This window comes from Vulpes vulpes, chromosome 9 (assembly GCF_048418805.1).
Source record: "Vulpes vulpes isolate BD-2025 chromosome 9, VulVul3, whole genome shotgun sequence".
NCBI classification, from domain to species: domain Eukaryota; kingdom Metazoa; phylum Chordata; class Mammalia; order Carnivora; family Canidae; genus Vulpes; species Vulpes vulpes.
In genome coordinates this window covers 105,547,549-105,569,622 of record NC_132788.1, presented here as the reverse complement: position 1 = coordinate 105,569,622, position 22,074 = coordinate 105,547,549, and the positions used below count along the sequence as shown (strand labels likewise).

The window sequence follows — 22,074 nt, the reverse complement described above, 5'->3', positions numbered from 1 at the left end:
AGACTTTTATTCCTTTATTTCAGGATTTCTCCTTCTCAGCATCACTGACATTGGGGCTGGATCTTTCTCTGTGGGGAAGCCGCCCTGGACACTGTGGGGTATTGGGCAGCATCCCCTGCTCCCACCCACTGGATGGCAGTGGTACCTACATCATAGCCGTGACAACCACAAATGTCCCCAGACACAGCCACTTATGTTGTGTCTCAGGCTTCTAAAGGAACTCCTGCCAGATGAGCTGCTGGAAACGGCACAGAGGGACACTCTATCCTGGTGGCTGGAAAGGTAGTGTTGCTTAATTCTGGCCTCTCAGAGCGAAAGCACACAGGGTCCCGAGCCCAGAGCCCCTGCCAGATGCTCTCTACCCCTGACTCAAAGTCCCCAGACTAGACCAATAGGCCTTGGGGTCAGCCAGGAGGGGACAGATGCTATTGCCTAGTATGGGACAGAATAGTTATTTTTCTATCTGCCCTACCTTAAAAAAAATAAAGTAATGATTCTCAATTAGGGGTGACTTGGTCCCAAAGGGAATGCTCAGCCTCATGAGGGGACACTTTGGGTTGCCATATCAGGGGGTGGGGGCATACTCCTGGCACCCAGAGGGGGAGGGCCAGGGATGCCACCTGGTACCCTAGGACACCCAGCCCTCCAACAACTGACAATGAACCTGTCTAAACGTTGCTTTGTGCCAAGACAGAGCAGCTCCCAAGTTAGGCAATGACAAGCTCTCCAGTGATGTTGAAAGCATCGGATGGTGCTGTCCCCTTTGCTACGAAAATGTTGGTTTCCAAGGAGAGGCACGCTCGGTTTCATCCCGTCCCCGGTGACTGGGAGAACAAGGGAGGCCGCCAGGGAGCACGCCGGGAGCTGAGCAGTGCAGCAGGGAGGCCATGTCAGCAGTCAGGGACGAGCCCGCGGCTGCGCCACCTCCACCTCCCGCCCCCTGAAGGGAGAAGCGGAGGTCCTATGGTTGAACTGGAGGAGGCAGAAGAGACCGACCCCAGAGTGCGAGCACCCATTCAGGCCTCTGATCCACACACCTTGACTCGGTCCCTCAGGTTCTGCCCGAACACAAACGCCTGCTGTGCAACTTGCTCTCTTTTCTCACAGTTCTCCTCCTCACAAGTATCGCTAGACTCATTTTTCTGGGGCTCTTTCTCCTAGTTTGAAACAAAAACAAGACAACAACTGAAAAGAAGTGACAGGTTAGCCCCAAGAAGCAAGGCGGGCCATCTCTCGCAGTTCCGTCTGCTCAAGGGGTCTCCTCTGGCTCAGGTCCCCAGGGGGCTGCTGCCGCCCGGGTGTGACCTGTCCTTGACTCCCCGGGGTCGCCGGAGGCGGGCGGGCCAGGCAGCTTCCCAGACTCCCTCCAGCTCACAGCCCTGCTGCACTAGCCGCCCTAGCTATCCAAGTCTCCAAGCAGCAGCAGGTTGCAAAGATGGCTCCTAATTTTAATTCTGCTAATTGTGGTCTGAAGGAGCGGGGGTTGCTCAGGGATGTTTTAAAAATGAATTGTAGATGATCGCTTTCACCATTTGCGCTCCAGCAACTATGGGGGGTGTGGGGGAGGTGGAGGGGCCAGAACTCAGGCAGCAGCTCAGCTGCCAAAACAGCCCAGTCGAAAGAAACACACACATGCAATCTGGCTTTGTGAATGGAAGCCTTGGTGCGGTGCTGCAACTTGCATTTCAGATTCACCTCTGCCACCCGCAAATGCAGGCTCTTTGGTACATGCTCCTCATTTTTCAGTTGCTGGGCAATACCACTAGAAAACACATGCTCTTGGCCTATAGAAACCCAGAACCCCAGACTTTGCTGTGTCTGCCTATCAATCAATCAATCAATCAATCAATCAATCAATCAATGTCTGAGCTGATTTCTTCAGCTAGAATGGGCCTACCTATGCGAACCCCCGTGTTGTTCAGGTGTGGAAACAGGGAGGGGAGAGAGCTTTCCATGTAAAAGGGCACACTATCTCATCAATGAAAGCCATTCCTGTGGCTCCAGGGACCCCCGCCCCCCCAGAGGCCAGATGGCCACTTGTACGGGGAGGTGCTGGGTCTGGCCTCTGGAACCCAGACAGAACTCTGGAACCGCGGACAGACCATCCTTGGCATTCTAGCAATTATGGACATCAGCTGCAGTTGCACACGCACACCACTGAGCAAATACAGAAAGCCTTAACACGGGCCCACCCAGGCACTGCTCTGAGCAGGTAACTTGTCTACACACTCAGTAAAGCTCCGAGAAGTTTCAGGTGCTCCCTGCCCAGCACAGACACACCTCAAGTGCTCGCACCTCGTCAGAGGGACTTCTCCGTGCAGGGTTGTCAGGTGATGTTGCTGTCACGGCCCCCGTGCAGTCTGCTTGGATACTGACTCCGTTGGTCCCGCTGCTTGGGACTGCAGGGACAAGAAGATGGGGTGTGTGTGTGAAACCTCGAGCGCTCCCTTCCACCATTTAGACCAACAGTGTAATTTCTCCTCTTTAAAGAAAAGGATCTAGTGTCCCTACTGAAAATCACATTCTTACATTGAAAAACCCAACCTCAGAACTAAAACCTCACAGAGGTGAGAATATCTTATTGCTTACTCCACAAAGAACCGTATGAATTTTAGTGTACTCAGAAACGATACTGTGAAGATAAAAGAGAAAAGTAATATATATTGAAGGAACGATTATGAGTTTTATAAAACGTTTTACTCATAACATCTTTATTCTATGCACTTTTCCCTATAAATAGCTGAGATCACATGATGTGCGCAGCTTTAAATTTGGCTGATTGGTTAGCCTCGCTTATAAAAAGCTTTCCTGTTGAAACTCTTCAGAAATATTAACTATTTCCCCCATGTGGGATGTTGGATTGCTTCTGATGAATTTTTGAATTACAGGGAGAGGCCAAGAGAAAGACAAGAAAAGCTCATTAAGAAACTAAAAGGTCAACTGAACACCATGACCTGCGTGGAGATCATGGAAATATGGCTTAAGATTTAGGTCTTATGGTGGAAAATCAGATGAATTTGTGCACATAACCAAAATGACCCTTCAAATCTCTCAGACACACAGTGCCAAGTTTTGCCTGCAAATATGCTGGGCTGAACCGGAGACACTCGAGAGGAGCCAGCTTTTGTGAAGCCAGTGTGCGCAGAAAGCAGGTCTTACCTAGTGGTCACCTTGGCCTGGTGCCACAGGGAGACGGTGGGACCGTCTTCTCTGGGCTCACCAGAGATTTATTTATTTATTTTACCTTTTTTTTAAAAAAAGATTTTATTTATTTATTCATAGAGAGATACAGAGAGAGGGGCAGAGACACAGGTAGAGGGAAGAGCAGGCTCCTCGCAGGGAGCCTGATGTGGGTGGGACTCGATCCCAGGACCAGGATCACGCTCTGAGCCAAAGGCAGACGATTAACCGCTGAGCCACCCAGGCGTCCCTCACCACGAATTTACAGGATTGTTCCCACAGCTATTTCTGAGTGCATTCAGCAGATAGGGCCAAAGTCACCTGTGTCGAGAAACAGCTGTCCCAGGCCAACTTCAGGATCACTCTACACCCTGCTGAGTGAGCCTGGATGCCAGGGCAGATTCTTACCGGTCTGTGAGAGTGCCTTTGGCTGTGGGGCTTGTAACACTGCCGGGCGAAGCACACTCCGCTGTTGTTCCTTGGGCTTCTGGCTTGGCAGACCTGAGAAGAGAGATCTGCTTGCCTGGGCCTTCAGACTTCATGGGTAGAAACACACAGCCCTGTACTGGCTCTCAGGGGCTTTACAGAAATTGAGTGAGTACAGTAATGCCATGGGGGGAGGCGGGGAACCAAGGGACAGCTATCCTCAAGTGCTGGGCTCAAGGATCAAGCACAGATGGTGAAGGGAGAGGCATAGGCAGCCCCCCAGAATTTAAGACTCTGCTCGGGCTCAAATAAAAATACCCTTTGCACCTGCTTTTCAAAGTGCCATGCTGAGAAAATCTGTCTGCCAAACACATATTGGGCAAGAAGCATGAGAGAATGCTTCCAACTCTGCACCACTGCCAGGCTCTGCTCCCCAGCGGCATGCCACTGGATCGTGGCCACTCTGCTAATCAGGCTTACTCTGTGGCTTCCTGGGGCTGGGATACTCTGGAGACACAGCCTGGATCAACTGAGCCTGTGCTGGGCATAGAGCCCCACACTGAGCCGAGTCTGCTCCCTCACCATCCCCACCCCCCTCAGGGTGGTGGAGGGCTTACAGGTAGGACAATCTTCTTGGTCTGATGGGCTCCTTAAAGTGACTTTTTAGTGCTCATATGCCAGGTAACTGCAATGACCTAGATAGCAGGCTGAGCCTGGAGCATGCAGGCTGGGTTGCCTTAGGCTGCTGTGCAAACAGATGCTACACAGAGAGGAAGGGTGTGAGAAAGCCCTTCCACTTTCCTTCTTATAGGTGGGCACCTACCTGCACTAGGTGCCTGGCCGTGGATCAATGTTGGTGGCTTCAACCGGAATCCACTGCTCTTTTCCTCTACAAGCAGAAGACAAAAGATAAAAAGCAGGCCTGCCTAGGGGGTGTAGAGATGGGGCCAACAGCAAAGCTGAGAGGGTCAAGGGATGGGGAAGACTGTGGTCTGGACCTCAGTGGCCACAAGCCTGGAGAACCAGGGACATGTTTCCAAGTTAAAACACAAATGCAGAAGCCTGGTTCAACCACCAAGGTCATAAGGCAGCTTGGACGAGGAAGAAGCAGGGGGTTGTGGGAAGTGCTGGCTTCAGGCCAGGTGCTGACAATTAAAGACCAGGTGGTGTCGAAGGTGTGAGACAAAAGTGACAGTGAGTATAAAGCTGGTCCATCCCTGGGCTACCTCACCCAGTAACTTGCCAAGAGCTGTGACGGCCTCAAAGGCCCTGCAGAATGTCAGGGAGCCACCTAATAAAGGTCCCCAGGACCCGTCTCCCTTTCTTAGAGGACTTGTCAGAGGATGTATCTGTAGTTAGGAGAAGCCTCTCTGTACTACAAGCAGATGTCTGGGAAATGAGACACGTTTTCTGTGGTGAAAGATCAAAGGTGGCAGACAGCAGCAGGCTTGCTCTCTTTCCAGATGTGCCTGGAGAGATTCACTTCATTCCTTCCCGAGAGCACTGGAAGGCCCAGGACAAGGAAGGGGAAGGAAGCAGGGTGATGGGTCAAAACCTGCTTTTTGCTGGGCCACTGGTCCACACAAATCCCTTCATCTGTGTGTGCTGGTGACTTGGTCTATCTCATAAGGGGTGGGGAGTGGGGACTGTCTAATCTGCCTTGACAGGAAGGATCAGCATAATAAGCCCTGTGATTCCAACATGTCAGGTCTGTTCCTGGGGCAGCACAAGGACCGCAGCATTCTGGGCCACCAGAGGCAACCTCGTTTTTGTGCGAAGGTCCAACTCATTTGAAAAAACCTTTGTCAGGGTGCAGGGAACAAGATCAATACACAAAAATCAATTGTGTGTATCTATACGCTGGCAATGAATAATCCAAAAATGAAGGAAACAGTTCCATTTATAATAGCACCAAAGAGAATAAAACTTGGAAATAAATTTAACAGACAAAAACTACAAAACATCGTTGGAGGAAAAACAAATGGGAAGAGATCTTAGAAAATCACTTAATATGGGATTCTATTTATATGAAACATTCACAACAGGTGAATCCATGGAGACAGAAAGTAGATTCTTGGTTGCCAGGGTCTGGGGAGGGGGTGGAAGGTGACTGCTCATGGGGACGGGGCTTCTCTTTGGGGTGATGGAATGATCTAAAATTAATTATGGTGACGGCTGCACAATTCTGTGGATACCTAAAAACCAACCAATGGTACACTGCAACAACACAAATGCCTTCAGGCCAAACTCTGAGGCATAAAACAAAGTCAATGCAGAGTTCTCAACAAAGCAGGAAAGCCTTCTTCCTGTTGTCTGCATGCTGGTGAGCCAAACTGCTCTCCTTGGGCAAAAATGGGATTACAAAAACTCTCGCTGCTAGTTAGTATGAAGGAATTGAGTCCACTAGGCTCCCAAGAGCCTGTGTTAGTGAGCTGGGGTCTCTCCCGTAAGAGAGAGGTCATAAAAACCACACTCAGGAGAATCAGACACCACAGATGCAGGGGAAGACATGCTGCCAGATGTTCCTCTTTAGGAGAGAAATACTGAATCACATTTCCAAAGCTCAGGACTATTCAGAAGATGAGTGGCAATTTACAAACATTAAAAAAAAATTGAGATGAAACTCACAATTGAACTAATTTTTAAAAAGCTTTACAGCTGGCTTTATAATGCTTACATTGTGGCTACTGATCACTTTCCACCTCTCTGCTCTGTGCAGAGCAATGCTAGCAGCAGTGCTTGACCCTTGTAGCCAGCTTCGGCTGACCAGTGGGGGCGGAGGCCTGGACATCACTGTCACTGAGCATCTGCTGGAATTGGGCCTGGCACCTGGTCCACCCCACAGATGCACAAGAAGTCACACTGAATGCTGCAGTGAATGGACGACAGACAAGACAGATAGGGCATGCCACATCTGTCACAGCAACTAGGGACGAAGGAGCCAAGGCAGCAGGGTGGTATGCTCACAGGACAGCCAAGCCAAGGCCTGCCCGCAGGCCCCATCTTCACCAAAATAGACATGCTCTCTTTTCATGGCCTCAAAAAACTCACTTTTCCTGCAACATGGTCAGCGTACAATGAAAGGGTGTCGCTGAAGGCCAGAGCCCTAGCACACATGACAGGATCACCGGGGTGCATGAGTGACTATACCAGTGTCTTCTTGAGGGCGTATGTGTGCCCTGTTGCGAGCTCACTGAGGTTAAGAGGTTGCTCCCTCTGAAGCAAATCTCTCTCTTCTCCTAATCCTGTCTAGAGGAAGCAGGCTCCTTTGATGGTACTTTCTGCCTTGCCCTTCCTCTGCGGGAAGCAATGCTCAACTTCAACTTGGTGTATGCCGGAAGACGAAAAGACTCTAAGAGGAGACAGCTTGGCAGGGGCTGGGCAGGGGCAAAGGTTGTGTTGGGGACATGCACCGTGGACAAAGAGAGCCAGGTTTCTGTCAAAAAGAAAGTTAGAAATATGAAGCAGGGAAGCTCAGATGAACCCGGTTGGTGCTGGATATGAAGTATACGTGTGAACCCAGGGTCACCTGCACATGCAGATAGATATGGACAAAGAAGTATGTGTACACATGTGTATGCACATGGGTTTGAGTGTGTGTGTCCCCATTTCTGGGCATCGAGGGGGCCCAAGTGCAGGGATAGTCCAATGGCGGTGAGCCTGCTGAGCACACAGATCTTGTTTCTAGAGACTGGTCTCCACTAAGGACCCTTGTGAGAGACGATGATTAGCCTGGAGCCTCTTGTTAGGACAAAACAAAGTGCTTAAAAGAATAATGCGTCATAGCAAAAAGATGCAGGAACCCGCTTGATGGGACTCCTGCCAGCCAAATCTGGGATGATTAAAAGAAATTCTGTACTAATAAAGAAATTCTATACTAATAATGACAGAATGTATCCTGTTGACTACAACAGGAATCCACGCATCCATCTTGCTGTACAATATAACAAAGGACTAAGTGGGGAGAAAGGAAAGCTCCCTTACAGAACACCGATGAAGCATACTATTAACGATGAACGCAGAAAACCCCCCCACTTGGGCGATCCATCTGGGCGATTGATCGCCAGTGATGACTAATCCAAGCAAGAGAACATCGGTGGAGGTGGACACTGGAGGGCAACAGTGACAGGAGAGGGCTTTTGTAGTGTCTCAGAGTATCTCCTCAGAAAAAAAGGGGATGATCTCACAGTGGACAAACTGATACAGCCCACACTAACCTAGTGGGCAAATCAGCCCCACGGGTACCAGGACAGGTAAGCACCATGTGCCACCTGGGACAGTGTGTTGTGTGAAGAACACAGCTTCGCTTCTGTGGTATTCTAGCCCCAAGGGCACTACCTGGGTGGAACTACCAGGAATCATTGGATAAACACAGACAGAAAAACTTCTCCAAAATAACTGGCCTGTAATCTTCAAAGCCATAAATGTCAAGGAAAGAATGAAGAAGTATTACAGATAGAGAGATATGTGGTATATGGTCGGGGATCTGATCCCTCTGCTGTGAAGGACATCACTGGGACGACTGGGGAAAATTGAATGGGCAAAGGGATATGGAAGTGCTTTATAAAATTCTTCCATAAATTAACCAGGGGAGCCCCCTGCCAAATTAAAGCTAAAAAATAAAAGGCAGGCAAGGACAGAAGAGGATAGACTCCACTCTGACTCAGGGACCAGGATGTGAGGCTGCATCTGTATCCCTCAGCCTGGCCTGGGAACCCCCTTTCCTCAGGGCACCCCTGTTCTCAATGCTGCAGGACAAAGGTTCTGTGGGGAGATAGAGGGGAGCCGTCACTCACACATCTTAGAGGTGATGGTGAGATCTGTAATGGAAATTGACAGCCTGAGGTGATCTAGACATAGGAAGCTGACTGATCCCCTGGGCTAACAGGGCTCTACCTTTCACAATGCTACTTGCTAAGCGAGCACTCCGAGCACTCTGGGGGTTCCCAAGGCTGCTTCCAAACCAAACTCCTCCTCAGAACCTGGTGAAGGGATCAGCTCAAAACAGCTTGCTTTCAGAGTCAAAATGAATTCTATTGTTTGAAATGGTGCTATTGAATCAACCCCCTAAGTTATAAAAACATCGCCCTCTTGCCAGAGTATGACTTATCTTGCAATGCTTTTGAAGTAGGCAATGAATTTATATAAGGCAGGTTGGGTTACAGAATTCGGGTAGTTGAACTTGCTCATTAAATCTTTTATGAGGAATTTCAGCCACGTGGGAGAAACTTTCAGGAAATCTTGGAGTTGGATCTCTAGTGAAAGACCAAAAAAGGAAGGCTCCATAGTCTTCAGAGGGGTGAGAGCTACTTTCCTTCAAGGTTTAAAGCTGTGATTAAATATGCTTACATATTTATCTGAACAGGTCTAAGTAACATTGATTAATGTGAGAGTCTAATGCACAGAAATGGGGTCTGGGAAATTCCATCAACCTCATAGCAGTTACCTCTGGGTGGGAGAGGGGGAAGTGGATTCTTTTACTCTATGTATTTCCCATTTGCTTTTAAAAAAAAATGATATGAATGTATTGCTTGTGTACAATTTTGAAAAACGAGTAATATACCTCTTTATAACTGCTTTTTGTTTTTGGGGAAAACAAAACAAAACAAAACCAACACCTTAAAGACTTGTGACCAGGCCCTTCTTGCAGAAACAATAAATTAAGGGCTTATGAAGCCTGCCTCACACTGGATTCCAAATCTATGAGCTGTAGATTTGGGAAAACATTTAGGAACTGAAAAAGAATCCGGCTTTCAAATTGCCCATTCCTGTTCAAGATCTTATTTTACAAGAGCAACTGCTTTTCATCCCAGGAAAACCCCCAGTGACTGGCAGTAAAAGGCAGAGGGACACAAGGGCTCACCTGGTTCTGAGTCAGAATTGCCTGCAGATGGCTCGCAGAAGGTTGATGGCATAAAAACATTGTTTTTTGATACTGTCGACAGGGAGGTGCGGGCAGGGAAGGGAACAAGAGGAAAAACAGCGTGAGTAGGCGGGGCACACATGTACTGGAGCACCTCTCCCACCTGAAGGCTCCATCTCCAAGCCCCACTGTAGGAGGCTCAGCATTATGAACCAGGCCTTTAGATGCTGTGGTCGCCTGTCTTATCCTCAAGCCCCTGGCTTTTCCTTGGCCCCCTAGGCCACAACAGAAATCACCTCTCCTCTTCTCTGTTGCACCTCCTGCCACAGACTGTGGCTCCGCAGTACACAGTGAATGGGAAGGAATACAATCCATCACAGGAAGCAGAAGCTCCCTTGTTTCATAGGAATGTCCATGCAACAAGTGAGAGGAGATCTCCTGAAGCCTAACTGCTAACTATCCAGATGGTTCCTCAAGGCCTGCTTGGCGAAGGACATCCCTTCAGGGGGGCCTCGAGCAGTCATGAGCAAGGATGTGGCAAAGTCCACAGTGAGTGTTAAGGGAAACAGGAGTGAAATCCAGTGTGTTGCAGGGAGGATCTAGAAAGGACACTAACTTTCTACCTCGTGCCCTCCCATCACATTTGCATTACTTTTATAAGCAGAAACAACCTTCCCGGGTGTCTTTTCCCCGTAAAGTGCTATCCTTAAGGTTTGCAGGTATAAAATGCTTTACATGAACCCACCAATAAGGAACTAGAGATCGTCTTTGAATATACGTGCATCTCTAAGTCTGCACTAGAGAGCCAAGACTGAGAAGATGGACGATGCTGGGGGGCGGGGGTAAGTCAAGATGGGGACGAGAAGGGGCACACAAGTCGATCTGCAGAGCTGTCCCCAGGCTCACAGAACCTCCCACCAAATAGCCCCAGCATCTCTCTTGACCCTGGGAAACTGCATCTTTGCTGCATCAGCCTTTGTAACAAGTCCCCAGGTTGGTCTGCCAGTCCCCACCTAGAGCTCCACAGCCTTGGGCCCAGCCTTCTGTACAGGGTCCCAGCCTGGCCCACCCTTCAATGTTCCACCAAGGCCTCCTCTGGGAGCTCACGGCATTCCATCACCAAAGTGTGTTCCAGGGCCACTTGGTTTGTTATGTGTGTCTGTGCTTCTCAACCAGACTGCCAAGCTCTTGGCACATGGCTGAAGGGTCAGGAGGACACTGTAATTCCCACTTCTACACCCTCAGGCTAGAGACACAGCCACAAATCTGGGAGGAGGACATGTAATTAATGGCCAGAGCCCCCAACAGGACCGACAGTCCTCTATTTCAGGGGGACCATTTCTTGGTGCGTCATCTTTGAGTCCACTAGGTGGCGACCCTCTGTTAAGTGTCACTGGTTCCAGAAGGGAGCATCTCCAGCTTTACTCCTGACAGAGAAGGTGTCTCAGGTGGGTGCTAACTGGGTGTGGACAGGAGACAGACACCAAGGGGGAGGCGGGCTCATCAGCACAGATGCTCTCACTGACCGGCAACGGTGTGCAACGGTTACCTGACTGTGAAGGTGGGAACTGGGTTAAAGAGGATGTTCTTTCTCGCTTGACAGGAGGGCAGTAATTTCCATCTTCTCGGTCGGAATCTACAGAAAATGAGGAGGAGGAGGAGAGAATCAGGCTGCTTCTACTTTTACTACCAAGGAAGACGAAACGTTTTAGAGATTTCCTCACCTTCTCCGCCTTCAGGGCTGGAGCCTCCAGTTGGCCTCTGAAATGAGAGCACATGGCAGGGCGGTAAGCAAGGGCCAGGCTGCCCAGCACCCAGCAGCTTGAGCTCCGTCATGAAGGGATCCTGAAACGCCATGCTGAGGGCCAACTCCCTGAGCTCAGGCACCCAAGTTGTGGACAGACTTTTAACCTAATGCTCAAAAATCCCCCCAGGAACCTTCTGAGCCTGCTTTATGAGGCCACAGGCTGAGGAGTCCTCCTAAGGGCTGAGAATGCATTTACCGCAAAGATCGGTTTCTCTGTCTCTCCACCGGTCACAGCTAACGGCGTGCTACCCCCCAACTCAAGCACCATAAAATGTTATCTGGCTGAAATTCATTCTGCCAAGAGCCAGCAAGCAACCTATTCCATGCTGGAGGGCAGCAGGGCTGCTTAAAATGGTTGCCTAACAGCGGATCGTAGCAATTTCTGTTCCTTGCCCCGGCATGTTCCATGGCACGGAACGCTGTTTCAAGGTGGACCAGGATTTCCAGAGCAACATAGAATTTCAATGCCTTGGACCTAAGTCTGCTGCGAAGGTTCAGAACACAATCGTCAAACATAACTCAGCAGACAACACAACCTACTGAAAAGCACAAGCGAAGACAGAAGGTGGCTGAAGAATTTCCACAACTTTTAGTTTTAGAATGTGAACTAGCCATCAAGAAGCCTTAAAACGAGCCCCGCTCCCATCCCCAGATAATATCCAATCCCTCACAGACCTACAACTCTTCAGAACTAAGCAGCCAGAAGCACACGTCCAGGGGTGAACATCACTCCTCCCGGGGCACTCTTGTGAGAGCAAGCGGAGGAGCCAATTTTCTTATTTTCAGAAAAGTCCCTAAAGTCCAAGTTTAGCCAAATGAGGACCACCTGCATTGAGGAGCTGTTAGGAATTAGATGAGGCATGCCTGGGAAAGTGCTCTACTAGCTGCAGGGTGGAGTGGAACCACAGCAACTGCCCTAAATAACACAGATAATGAGCTGTGAGCCCCGGGCAGCACTTTCTCCATAAAGGGCCACAGAGGGACCTTCAGCTTCTTGGGCCATATGCATACTCCACTATCTGAGCTTGCAGATAGAGGCCTGGAGTTTGCGGACCTCATCCTAAGAGACTGGGAGAGAAAAGGATCCCAACCTGGACTCTCTCCTGTGTGGATCAACAACTTGGGTTTGGGTCAGAAATGCAAGCCTGGGCTGCTTGCTCGTGTCTGTTCTAAGCGCTCGCTGCAAGCCTCTGTGAAAGGGCGAAGACTGCTGTCCTCATGTCTGCACCAGGTGATCCAAGGAGGCCATCCATCAAAGTGCTTGGGAAACAAACCCCTCATAACACACCAGGGATTCAACAGTCCTTGGGGCAACTGTGAACATACCACTGGGCCCCAGATGAAATGGAGGAGTCAAGGGGGGATTCCAATGGGCACAATCCAGTGGCCAGACCATGAGGGCAGAGTGTGAAGGTGCTCAACCCCTCTGGAAGGCCTACAGAGCTTCCTCTCTCCCAGTTCTGACATCTCCTGAAGGCACATCTTGGGCAAATCATTTCACTCGCTCAGGCTTCTGTCTCCTCGCTTGGGAAATGGGGGTGCCAACATCCCCCCCGCAGGGAGATGGAAGGCATCAGTGGGATAAGCAGGGAGGCAGCATTCCCTGTGACTGGACACCTGGCCATGGCTGACACCCGGGGTGCTCTCAGCAAGCTTGTTTCTGCTGGATGTTATGCCTCTGGGAAGGGCATGACAAGAGTCGGGATGTGGAGTCATGTCCTAGGGCAGCCAGATGTGGAAGGCACGGTGGTGGACCTGGATGCATTAGGCGGTTCCCCAGCCCAGGACTAAGTGTTGGGGGGTTGCTGAGACACATACTCTGGCAGGGCTTTCCTCTTACTGGGTCCAGGTCTGCAGGGGCATCTGATGACACAGAGCCATGACACTGGCACAGCAGGTATTTTCTCTGGGACTATCCCCTTCCTTGGGTAACATCACTAAGGTGCGAACTTCAGGTACCTCCTTCCTATTCCTTCACAGTGGCAGGGCCCACTCCGAGCTCTGGTTCCATGGCTCTTGGCTTCTCTCCTGTCAATCAATAAACATCCCAGCTGTACCAACTCCACATGTGGCAGCCTCTTGGATCCTGGGGGACCTGCTGCTTTGAGAGCAACTTCTGGGATCTGGAAATGGCCTTGCAGACACTCATCAGCTGACTTTTCACTCTGCTCGCTCTTCCCTGGCTTCTCACATGAGAACCCCTGTGCCCCTGCCCTGGTCCTGTGGCCTCACTGGCCCCTGCACTCCTCTGTACCTCACTGATTGTGTGATCTGTGTCAGGGTCTTCACTACCTCAAGTCCCAGGAGGGCAATGGCCCTCAGCACACAGTGGGAGCTCACCTGGCATTTGTCCAGTGAAGGGACACAAATCACAGGCGCTCTGTGGGCCTCAGGGACGCCCTAAGGCAGGTGTCCCTGTGTTATAGATAGAACAGTGGCACCCCCTGCCCTGTCAATGGCCCCAAAAGCTTGTCAGACCCCAGCTTCCTGTTTCCTCAGCTGCTGAAAAGGGTATTCCTCCACCGTCCCCATCCTAAGAGGCCTCCGCACCCAGCTTTCCTTTGCCCCACTGGCTAGCTGGGCTCACCTCCACGAGTGTGGATTTCCAGAAATGTACAGATTTCTAATTTCATTCCACTAAGGTTGGAAAAGACCCGGCATGATTTCAGTCATTTGAAATTTATCAAAATTTGTTTTGTGGCCTAGCACACAGTCTGTCTGCCCTGGAGGAGGTCCTGGGCACTCTGTAGCTCAGTGCTGCTAGGCCAGCGGGGTTTAGAGCACTATCCAGGCCCTCTCTGTTCTCTTCCCAACGCTCTGGTGATGACTGGAGTGGGGTGCTGGGCTCGCCAAGACCGTGAACAGTCTATTCTCCCTTCAGTTCTGTTTTTGCTTTGTGTATTTTGGGGCTCTTAATGACATGTAACTTTCTTAATTAACTATGCCAACACCACCCCAAACCTCTCAGGAATCAGTCTCCTTTAGAATTTGATGAGTGCGCCAGGGACCGCTCCACAGAAGTGTGTCCAGACCAGGAGCTGAGGTCTTTGGGTACCCCTGCCCCGTCCACCCTGAACCCCCTCTCCTTGCTGTCGTGCTGCAGCTTTGCTGTCTCCCTCCCGTTTTTTGAACATGCCAACACAATCCCTGCCCCAACGTTCCTTCCGTGTGTGCTATCTCCAAGATAAGATCTGGGATGCGCTTCCTACAGGTCCACTCAGTGTGGCCTTGCCAAGGCCTTTCCCAGCCTCCTCCAAGGGTGGAACCGAGCTCACTCACTGCCCTACCAACCAGCAAGCGGAAGCTGCTCCTTTCCACCCCAGTGCCCAGTCTCCCTTGGGCCTCTACCAGCTGGAAATGATCTAATGTGTCTGTCTGGCTGTTCTGCTCACAGCTCAGACATACAACCCCCACAATGCTGTGCACAAAAGTCGATCAGCATGTATTCACTGCACAAATGGAGCGTGAGTTAGTCACAGCCCCTTTGGTGACCCAGAGAAGAAAAGTACCTGGCCAGACAAGATTCAGAGGCAGGAGACCCTCAAACTCATACCCCAAATCTCTTCTAAGAGGCATGTGGCTGGCCTTTTGGTCCTGGAAAGGCTGAGAGGACAAGGCCAGGGAAGGACCTTCCAGAAGCTGCTGGAACCTCCTGTAGGGTCTGAGCTAGCCAACACAAAAGCTAAGCTGATGCCAGCAGCATTCCTCGACAGGAGCCAGCATAAGGAAGCAAGGAGACAGAATGTATGAGAAGTCACTTCTGCTTGCTTTGGATATGCCAACTCTTCCAGAAATCCTCAATAGTTCCCTGTGTGAGAAGCCTGATGTCTGCATCCCCAGCCCGCCAACTGTGCTGGAGGTCTGAGCTTGCTGTCTGGCTGTCTCATGCTGTCTTCTCACAAAACAGGGGTGAAGCAACTCCCCTTTAAGCCACCCCCGGTCCAAAACAAGGCCAACGCCGGCTCCACACACTTTGCACAAATGCAGCAGCCTGGCAGTCAGGGGCCACCCGTCACCCCAACTGAGGGAGACACTACACAGGGGCCAGCTGAGAACAATGCCTGGGACATACACAATGCCTGCGGGGCTGTGCCCCGCAGCTACAACTCCTTGGACCCAGAAGCCTGCATCCAAAACCACTGCCATGGGGACTCATGTGAGGAGGACTCTCAGAACAGGCTTCCAGGGTTCATCTTTGTGGGGGAGCTAGGGCAGAAGCGCAGATGTTAAAGTCCCATTTCCTCCTTTGTCTCTTCCCACACTGGAATCTACTTCTGTGAGGCTGAGGGCTTCAGGATGATACCTAGGGGAAGCTGGAGTCAGTGCCCATTTGAGACACCATGATGAACCTATCTCAAATCAACATTTACATAAGGGAGGCAAAAAGAAAGAAGCCCAAAGAGAATCCTTCATTTCATTTCCCTGGTGTCAGAAAGCATGAATGGGGGAAATGGCTTTATAGAAGATGCAAAGCCCCCACAATGGTGGCTGCTGTGGACAGATGGGAAGAACTGCAGGAGTGGCAGCGCTCTCTTCTCAGAGCCACAGAAACATCGGGGGCACCTGCTCATTCTATGAGGTGTGCATGTCCCTGCTCCCAAGTACAAAATAGGTAGTAATGTCTAATAGTAGTAACAGGACCCTGGAACTGTAGATGTGGGAAAGTTCAGTTCTTTGTAAAGGATGAAACAGTGAAAATTTACCATCATTACATTTATGAAGGAGTTCCTCGCCCGCCCCCCCCCCCCCCCAGTCCCCCACAGCCAGCCCTGAAAAAACATGGCTGTCATGAGGCTGCCTGGTGTGGCCTCAAGGAGGACAAAGGTGCTGGGGCAGTCCAAGGGGAAGGAATGGAGCTGACCCACAGACCCACAAGGAGAGTAAGCAGGAATTAACAGCACTCACAGCCTTCCTGACTTCCCAGAAAACAAGACCAAGCCAGACACCGTTTGGCCCACTTGGGCCTCAGTAATTCTGATATGGACTGACCAGTTGGAAAGCCCGGCTGCCCAAAGCTGTAGGAAAATGGATTGCAGGGATGAAAAAAATCAATCAAAGGAGGGGCCCGCTAATACATCCTTGTCTTCAAATGGACTACTGGCCAATTCTATGCTGTTTACATTGCTCCTAAGGGGACCAGTTCAGAAGGTCTTACCAAACAGGCAGACACTGAAGAAAGACCAAGAGCTGTGGTCTCCAAAGGTCTGAATGTTGGGTGGGAGCAGAATGAGGGTCAAATCCCGTGCAGAAGCCGGAAGATGAGGGAAGCTGTCCAGCTATGGGTCTGGTTCCAGAACCTGTCTAAGCTTCCTGGTGGGACTAATAAACACATTTCAGGCTCCACAGGGCCTTGGCTCCAAGCTTCAGTCCGGGGGACTTAAGCCAGGCTCAGAGTAAGCACTAAGAGCTGCCTGCTTTCTCCGGGTCAGAGAACTTCATCTGGATGTGGTTTGGTCTTCTCCAAGCTGTCTTCTGAAAGCCAGTAAGTCTGATATATAGAGGCTTGTTCCCGGTACTGAGTCTTTGATGGCCAGAGTTGGGGAGACTGAAAGACGAGCAAGCCCTTTGTAAGCAATAATTTAGCAAGCCACTATTTATCATAAAGAACTTGCAGCTTTACATTCCCTCGAGGGATCATGCAATAAAGAACAGACTAAATGTGATGGGCGAGACTGGCTGGGTAAGGGTGGGTGGTTTCCTGAACTCCAGTGTGGTACCGGGCAAGATCTAAATCTGTTTGGATGCAAAAGCAACTAGTCTTAGCTAACCAAAGAATCACCTCACTCCAAGAGGATGCTGGGATCAGGCCCATCTGCCTTGATTTATGCCCTAATTGACCTAAAAAATGTTTACTTTGCCTTGAACACACCCAATTACTCAAAGAAAGCCAGCTAATGGGAGCCAGTGGCAATAAGCTAGAGTCTTCTGTGCTGAGGGCCCAATGGGGTGAGCCCCCGTTGGTTCAGAGCTGTCACCAAATGTTGCGACACTGGCACTGCCGAGATTCTGATGGTACTGGGGATTCCTACAGTTACGAACGCTAAAACCAAATAGCACATGTGCGTGTCACGTGCATGGCCTTCACCTCTATGCTGGGACATTCATCAACTGCTCCCCCCATTCCTAACGTCCTCCCACAGTGACCTACAACCCATCTTAAGGTTCTCTACCATTAACACCTGACCTTGCAGGGCTGGGCTGGGGATGGTTTGAATTTGTTGGGATTAGAGCCTTTGACTCAAAGTTCACAAGAATTGAGAAGTCGAGTCCCATTGGCCAGGACTCAGAAATCCACATCTGGCCCGGCCATAGGCAGAAGGTGAGACCCCCTTAGGTGCCTCTGGAGGAGCAGCTGCTGTGCCTCAACCTCTGTGACCTACCCATTTGCTGCTCTCAATCGAAAACCCTTAGCCCCTTCAGTTAGAGGTGCTCTATGAGCTTGCTGTTCAAACCAGGCAGCAGCAAAAGGTCCTGGAGCCTCTTGGGCAGATCCACATGAAGGTCATCTGTTCTTGGAACTGAGGACATGATTTCCTGTGTTTCCAAAGGCCGAAGGCACAATAACTCAGAATGCTCAACTCAGGAGAAGGTTCCAGGAGCTGTTTGGCCCTGAACCGAAAAAGTGATCACCTCCTCATTCTTGCTCTGTCAGTTCTAGTACTCTCACAAGAGTTGTACCCCTAGAACACTGTGGTGGAGTGCCTCCTGGCTGGAATCTTTACTGGGCCCAAACCCATTTGTATGCCATGAGGGACTGCACCGTTACTCCCACCTGGCACACTGTAAAGACTGTTCCTTCTTTTCCCACCACATAAACTCTTCCAAAATGTCAAAACTGGCCTCCAACCTCACCTTTGCTGGACTTTACTTCTTCCTGTGTGCCCCAGGGTTTGGTGGCTGTAACTGAATTTTAATGATTTGCTTAAAACACAGGGGACTAGTGATGTGACAGAGGGATAGCTAAAGGTCTGGGAGTGTGATGCCCTGGATGGCTGCCCAGTGCTTGGTGTGTAGAGCAGTGTGCCTTGTTTCCTGCCACGAGAATGGGAGGGGGGCTTAGGTACCCACATGAAGTTTTCAATCCTGAATGTAGGATGATGTTTACCTTTCCCATTTTATCAACCTCCAAACACTCAAGACATTTCTTGTTCTCGAGAGTTCACAATCTTCTCCACCTATAATCTTCAAAAGCCTTCTCAATACAAAGATAAAGGGCTCAAGGGGTTCCCTCTGGATTCAAAGGAAGAGTCTTTTCTTCTTCCTGCTTTGATTGAAGACAAGCAGTTCACAGCCTAACCACAGTCCAAATACAATTGGTCTTGCAAAGCAGTCTGCCTTAGACACCTCTTCTTCCTCTAGATCAAGGAAGTCGGGGCTTCTGTTGTTTCTAAGACCCTGAACCTGAATGCCCAAATTCATGGAGAGGAGAAAGAAAAATGGAAGGACGGAAGGGGAGGGTCTACCCCATTACTCAATCCCTCTTTTGACCCCTCATGACTCTTTCAGGAAACAGGATTAGCTTCTTGCTACGGGCGCATATACATTCCCCCATTCAGAAAGTCAATGTAAAAGGGGACTCTTTTTCCTGACTTTTTGGCAGCAAGAATTAAAGGGAGCTGCAGAGATCGTGACCACCTTTTTCAGTTATCATCAGCTGCTTGTGATTAAGGGTCTGGATCTGAGTAACCCAAAGGGAAAGGGGCTGGTCTGGGTTGGGACCCCCAGGCTGTGGAGTGCTGGGTGGAGGTGGACTTACCCCTGCCAGTTCTCGCGGGAAAGGAAGAAGCTGGGCTTCAGGAGTGCTGGCTGAAGCGCTAGCAGGGGCAGGAGGCTCTAGGGCATGCTCACCAGCTGACTCGGGGTGACCCGTGCCATGGTGGGGGGCCTCAGCCTCCCCCCGAGGCTCCTCTCCCGAATCCGACAAGTCTTTTTGCTCTGCAGAGGACTGGGAGCAAAAAAGACAATTTTCCTTCAATGTAAATAAAGGCTGTAACATGGGGCAGGGGGTGGGCAGGGATCGAAGGGCTGGAGACGTTCAGACTTCGGCAGCTCCTGCCTGGGAGGATGAGCCAAGAAAGCCGGCATACACTGTCGTGTTTTGCTCAACAAAACTGGCCCTCCATAATGAGAGAATGGAAAATGAATGTGGAATCGGCTACAGTTTAACTTTGTAGGAGGCCTGGACCCCCATTTTCAAAACAGGAAGCATGGAGTTACCATGCTTATGGGCTGTAACACTCTTGGTGACCAAAATGGGGACGGTGGCTCAATCAGAGGGAAACGAGGGTGGGGGGGTTATGTCTAACTGTCCCTAAGGGTTAATGACCCATCTCTGCAAGGATACTGATGAAGGAGTTGGCCTTCAGCACCATTTCTGTCCACTAAGGTGGGGAAGGCAAGCCTGGAATAGCACACAGCTACAAAACGGGGTATATGGGGTTCACAGGCTTGTGCGTTCTGCTCTAGAGCTTCTAGCACCTTTTAATTCATTCCGCTTAAACCTGAGATCAAGGGGTGCCTGGGTGGCTCAGTCGGTTATGAGTCTGCCTTCGGCTCAGGTCATGGTCTTAGGGTCCTGGGATCGAGACCCATGTCTGGCTCCCTGCTCAGCAGCAGTCTGCTTCTCCCTCTGTTTCTGCCCCCACTCATGCATGTGCTCTCTTTCTATCAAACAAATACAATCTAAAAACAAAACAAAACAAAACAAAAAACAGAAAAAACAAACAAACCCCAAAACCTGAGATCAAGGCAATGCTTTTTTGCCTCAATGAGTACAGATGTGTGGTGACCAAACCAGCTGACTGAGACATGGAGAGCTGGTTTCATATCAGATGGGTGGGAGTTCTGCTGGAGGAGGGAGCTCCTTGGCCTAGGATTCTCCCACGTTCATTCACCCCAAGCACTGTGGCAAGGGTGTATTTAGAAAATATCCAGCCCAAGAGAAAGCTGGTTCTGGAAGTCTCTGTCCTGGAAAGTATAACATCCCTGGCATCCTTCGAGGTGGTTCCTGGGACTCTGGAGGGGCTCCCACGGACCCAGAGCTCTGTGGCCAAGACTCTTTCCTTGAGGAATGGGGTTATAAAACCGGTATCCTGGAAGAGATGGGCTCTGGTCCCCAAATCTCCCACTTGGCATCATCCACAACGTGGAGTTGTTTCTCTCACTTTGTGAACTAAGTGGCTGCCCTGTGTCTTTCCACAGACCTGGCTACATTTCTTCTGAGTGTGAAGTGACTAAAACCTCTTTATTTATTCATGAGAGACACACAGAGAGAGTCAGAGACAAAGGCAGAGGGAGAAACAGGCTCTGTGCAAGGAGCCTGATGTGGTACTCGATCCCAGATCCCAGGGATCATGCCCTGAGCTGAAGGCAGATGCTCAATCGCTGAGGCACCCAGGCTGCCCAAAAATGTCTTTAAATAGGGCCTGGGAGCTAGTTCTTAAAGGTGAACCTGATAGATGAAAGGGACTCTATAAAGAGGATTCAAGAGAACTTTCAAACATTCTGAGGAAGGCAAATGCAACAAAATGTTAACTCATCCATATATCTAAAAAGCCACCAAAATCGATTCTTCCTATCCAGGGGAGATACACATACACAAAGGCCTTCCTTCTCATGCTGTTCCTCAAACCTGCTCAGGATATGAAAGATGGTCCACGTGCCAACACCCTATAAGAGAAAATTAAACCCAGACCTTTGTGGAAAACAGCCTATCTCTAACTGGAACCACTTGGGATTTTGTTTTTCAACGCCTGCTTTTAGGGCACAAGTGTTCAAATGCCCTGGAGGTACTGAACTTGAAATGAAGCCTAAATTGGTGGACCAAAAAGAAACATGTATGCCATCCCAGCATTTTCTACTTGGGGCCGGAGTGTTTTTGCTGGACAAGAAAAGTGAGCTCTAGAGAACCAAGATAAGAGCTGTAGTTCTTCAACATGTTTGTTAAAATCAGACATCAAGATTTTGATAGCTTTTGACACATCATCCTAAAATACACATGGCTGACAAAAGCCAAAAACACACTCATACACACAGGGTAGGCTTGTTACATCAACAGTAGGTCTAAACATACTGTGACAGTGCTTTCAGGGACACCTTACTTCCTGCTTAGCACGTCTGCAACTGCTTTCTTTCTTCTAAACGGATGCCACCCTGCAAGTACAACCTCAAAGGCTCACCTGTTCAGATGAACTTTTGGAAGATAAAGTATCTGAAACAAATAGTCGTCACAGTCAATGAAACAACCTCTTTCTAAGAAGATTCAAAATTATTCACATCAAAAAGAAAAAAACTTTCCATGTAAGGCAGTTAAGAAAAAAAGTTTCATTTTTGCCATTAAAACCAGAAATGCATAAATGTAAGCAGTTCATGAAGAGCGCCCTCTTGAGGAAGCATGAAAACACGGAAGGAAGGACAGACAATTCCATGCCATTAGCGGGGCTCTGGGTCTGGATTTTAGGCCTTAGGACTGGAGTTAAAACTGTCAATTGCTTTCTCAAGCTGGGAACAATAGGGACATCTGACAATCTGTCCTAAGACCAAGCGACTGGCCACTGCCACCAATCTGTAGTCTGCTGTAAATACAACTTGGGCCTTCGATAGGACAGAAAGCACCATGTGGCTTTGCTATTGACAAAAACAAAAAAATGCCTGGCCTAACAGCTTCATTTTTTTCTTTTGGTTTCAAATATTTTCCCTCAATCATGATTCCATAATAACAGCTGGGCCTGTGGAGAGCTCTCCTTGGAGGGGGTGGGGAACACGAGCTCTTTGAAGCACAGCCCACTGGGTGGTTCAG

The 22,074-nt window shown here is 49.8% G+C and overlaps 1 protein-coding gene across 43 annotated transcripts in view; it reads right to left on the bottom strand.

Annotated features, from left to right (window-relative positions):
* RANBP3 (RAN binding protein 3) overlaps positions 1–22,074 on the bottom strand; it is a 53,486-nt gene that overhangs the window by 9,055 nt on the left and 22,357 nt on the right. For 4 of the 43 annotated variants that reach the window (XM_072721684.1, XM_072721683.1, XM_072721677.1 and 1 more), the window contains exons 3-11: positions 19,033–19,221; positions 18,382–18,537; positions 11,194–11,230; positions 11,019–11,105; positions 9,470–9,541; positions 4,430–4,495; positions 3,589–3,681; positions 2,296–2,399; positions 1,038–1,157 (exon numbers count right to left, since the gene is read on the bottom strand). In XM_072721684.1, the coding sequence (XP_072577785.1) occupies positions 1,038–1,157; positions 2,296–2,399; positions 3,589–3,681; positions 4,430–4,495; positions 9,470–9,541; positions 11,019–11,105; positions 11,194–11,230; positions 18,382–18,390 (588 nt within the window). In that variant the 5' untranslated portion in view covers positions 18,391–18,537; positions 19,033–19,221. Of the gene's footprint in view, positions 1–1,037; positions 1,158–2,280; positions 2,400–3,588; positions 3,682–4,429; positions 4,496–9,469; positions 9,542–11,018; positions 11,106–11,193; positions 11,231–18,381; positions 18,538–19,032; positions 19,222–22,074 lie in introns of those variants that run through there. The other 39 variants (XM_025988511.2, XM_025988509.2, XM_025988510.2 and 36 more) reach the window with 11 other exon arrangements.